Source organism: Manihot esculenta, chromosome 5, assembly GCF_001659605.2.
Source record: "Manihot esculenta cultivar AM560-2 chromosome 5, M.esculenta_v8, whole genome shotgun sequence".
Taxonomy (NCBI): domain Eukaryota; kingdom Viridiplantae; phylum Streptophyta; class Magnoliopsida; order Malpighiales; family Euphorbiaceae; genus Manihot; species Manihot esculenta.
In genome coordinates, this window is record NC_035165.2 from 12,122,950 (window position 1) to 12,126,046 (window position 3,097).

A 3,097-nucleotide genomic window follows, 5' to 3' on the forward strand; every position below is an offset into this window, starting at 1 on the left:
GCAGAGCTTTCACCAAAAGAAGAAGAGAAACTATCCCTATTCATTTTAAAAGAAAAAAAGAAATTGCTAAGAAAGTATGGGAGTATAATCGAGAAAGAATGAGCGACTGAGTCTTTGTAAAAGTAAAGATTACAGTTGTAAGCAAAAGTGATATTTGAGGAAGAAGAAGGGTTTTTATAAGACGGTTTTGATGACAGGGTTTAAATGCGGTTTGAGAAACGAGCTAGCCATCATTGAAGAGTTAGATAGGTAAAACGACGTGAGCAGGGGAAGACTAATCTCAAAAAGCCACGTGTCTCAAATTGTTAAAACAATTGTTACCTTTGAATCTAAAGAATTGAAGACCAGCGGGGGATCTCTGATATTACACCACGATCGCTCAAAGTAAACTATGAGCTGTCACCATAAAATAGGAACACGTGGCAAGGATTCAATAGGTGTGCATCGCGGTTCGACCCGAGAAAAGGAAGGCCCAGACACCTTACCACCAGATTCATCATCAAGATTCGCTCTCCCCTGGATAGACGAGTCTTGGCATAAAATTATCGTTATCAGGTATAATCCAGCGGATCCTATTACATCTGTAATTATGAGATTTCCAACTAATTAACTCGGTAGAATCCCTTATATGGTTAATTGGCCACATAATTGACAGATTATCAAGAAATGTTATATTTATCAGGTTAGTCGGCCACATCATTGACAGATTATCAAGAAATGTTATATTTATCTCCATTTTCTTAAAATATAAAAAGGGAACGATTATAGAGGTAAATGTACACAATTCTCTTATACAACTATTTTTAAGTTATATATTCACCCTATTCTCTAGTTTACTGACTTGAGTATCAAAGTGACTGTTAAAGGTACCCACCACCTCACGTTCTCTTTTTTGTAAATTTAATCAATCACAACACAGATCTATTTTGTAACCTTTTTTGTAAATTTAATCAATCACAACACAGGTCTATTTTGTAACCGCATCACTAAACAATGAAATTTTCTGCACCATATTAACTAAATCCTTTTAATTTATTATTTTTTTAATGGAATGCATTAGCCATTCTTTTCTGGAATTGGATTTTCAGGTCAAAAGAGTTAGTCAAGCTCAAGCAAATCCCCCATACCTTACCCCACAACAAAGTGAAATTAGACTCTAATTGTCCCCTTTGATTTATTCTTTTCCATTCAAATCTCTCTCTTTGCTAAATCAGTTCAGTGGGGCACCCAATGTTTCTTTTGTCAGATTCTCTTGCTCAACAAGAAGGGGCTAAAAGCAAACAATTATATGGAAGACCCACATATCAAATACATATCAAAACTCAGAATCTGCCTCCCTCACCATCTATAAGGGGGACCCTTCTCCTTAATTTTGCCTTCTCAAACTCAAAACCAAGCCCATCACTCATGCCTCCACCCTCTCAAGCCGCCGCCGCCGCCTACTCCTCCTCCAAGAGGCACTTCCACTGGACTAAGAAGATTGGAGCTGAAAATGATGAGCAAGAAAATTCTAGGAACCATGCTGCTGCTTTGCTAACTCCAAAGAAGAAGCTTCCAGCAGTAGCAGTTGCTAGACTTCGCTCTGTTCTTTCAGCTTTTGGCAAGAATCGGCCTAATCTACAACTGGGACTTGGGCCTCGTGTGATCGGCACCCTTTTCGGCTGCCGCCGTGGTCATGTTCATTTTGCATTTCAAAGAGATCCCACTTCGCCTCCAGCTTTTCTTATAGAACTTGCTACGCCAATTAGAGGATTGGTTCGAGAAATGGCATCTGGTTTGGTCAGAATTGCATTGGAGTGTGACAAGGAGAAAGAAGAGGAGAAAAATAAAGCAGTGAGATTGCTTGAAGAGCCTTTGTGGAGGAGTTACTGTAATGGGAAGAAGTGTGGTTTTGGGACAAGGAAGGAATGTGGGGCTAAAGAGTGGAAGGTGCTGAAAGCTGTGGAGCCAATTTCAATGGGTGCTGGTGTGTTGCCAGGTGACAATGGAACTGATAGTGAAGTCATGTACATGAGAGCTAAGTTTGAGAGAATTGTTGGGTCTAGAGATTCTGAAGCTTTCTACATGATGAATCCTGACAGCAATGGAGCTCCTGAGCTCAGTATCTATTTACTTAGAGTCTAAACTTCAAGTTACATCCATAATTTTCCCCCCTAATTTTCTTTTATAGTAATCTTAATTAGAAAGCTAGCAGTCACAGTTGTTTAGCTCTTGAAGAACCATGAAAATGGAGGATCTAGCACTCTCCAAGTTTTCTGTAATTTTCTTTTTCTTTCTTTTTTTTTTTCTCCTTCTGAGAAAATGAAGGGTTAAGTGGGCCTTGTATTTTGTTAGTTGTAGGTGGAGAGGCAAATACATTAGAACATGATGGATAAGTGAGCATAGTGTATATATAATAGTTTTTTTTTTCTTCTTCCTTTTAATGGTCATCAATGAATTTCATATTGAAAAAAAAAATGAAAGTGATGAGACAAGAAGGCTAAAGCAATCATGAATGTCTTCTCATTTTCTTTCTATTTCATGTGTCGTACTTATTTCAATGTGTAAAATTTTCTATTTTCCTCTAAGAAAGAACACTAATAAAAAATAAAATTTATTATTTAATACCTATATTATAAAAAAATTTATTAATTAATCTCTCGATTTTAAAAAATATATTAAAATATCCATGACGTTTTAAAAAATCTATTAGTTAGTCATTCTGCTAGTTTTAGCCATTAAGAGTTTTATTATTTAGTTTTTATAATTTGAAAAAACTTATTAATTGATCTCTCAGTTTTATAAAAGGTCTACTAATTAATCTATCTATTTTGAGAATATTTTAAATTTTTTCGTAATACTTAACTGTTAAAACTAATAAAGAAATTAATAAGTGGACTTCTTGTTAAAGTGGTAGAAAAATTTTAATATATTTTTAAAAGCTAAAACATCACTTATTGAATTTTTTCTTATAGTAATTTTTTTTAAATCGTTGTATCTAAAATTGTTAAATATTAATCATTGATTATAGGGAGTTCTACTTAACATTCACCATGCTCAATAGTTATAATAAAGTCGTTGTGCATGGAATGGACATATGGTAATATTTCACCAAAAA

The 3,097-nt window shown here is 34.9% G+C and overlaps 1 protein-coding gene across 1 annotated transcript; it reads left to right on the top strand.

Moving 5' to 3' along the window:
- Positions 1 to 1,322: 1,322 nt before the first annotated feature.
- On the top strand, positions 1,323 to 2,333 carry LOC110616208 (protein MIZU-KUSSEI 1). Its single transcript, XM_021758556.2, has one exon. The coding sequence runs from the start codon at positions 1,408 to 1,410 to the stop codon at positions 2,122 to 2,124; it is 717 nt and encodes a 238-aa protein (XP_021614248.1). The 5' UTR covers positions 1,323 to 1,407; the 3' UTR covers positions 2,125 to 2,333.
- Positions 2,334 to 3,097: the final 764 nt, after the last annotated feature.

Excerpts from the sequence above, each read along its gene's own strand:
- LOC110616208 (XM_021758556.2), top strand. The coding sequence starts at position 1,408 with ATGCCTCCACCCTCTCAAGCCGCCGCCGCCGCCTACTCCTCCTCCAAG.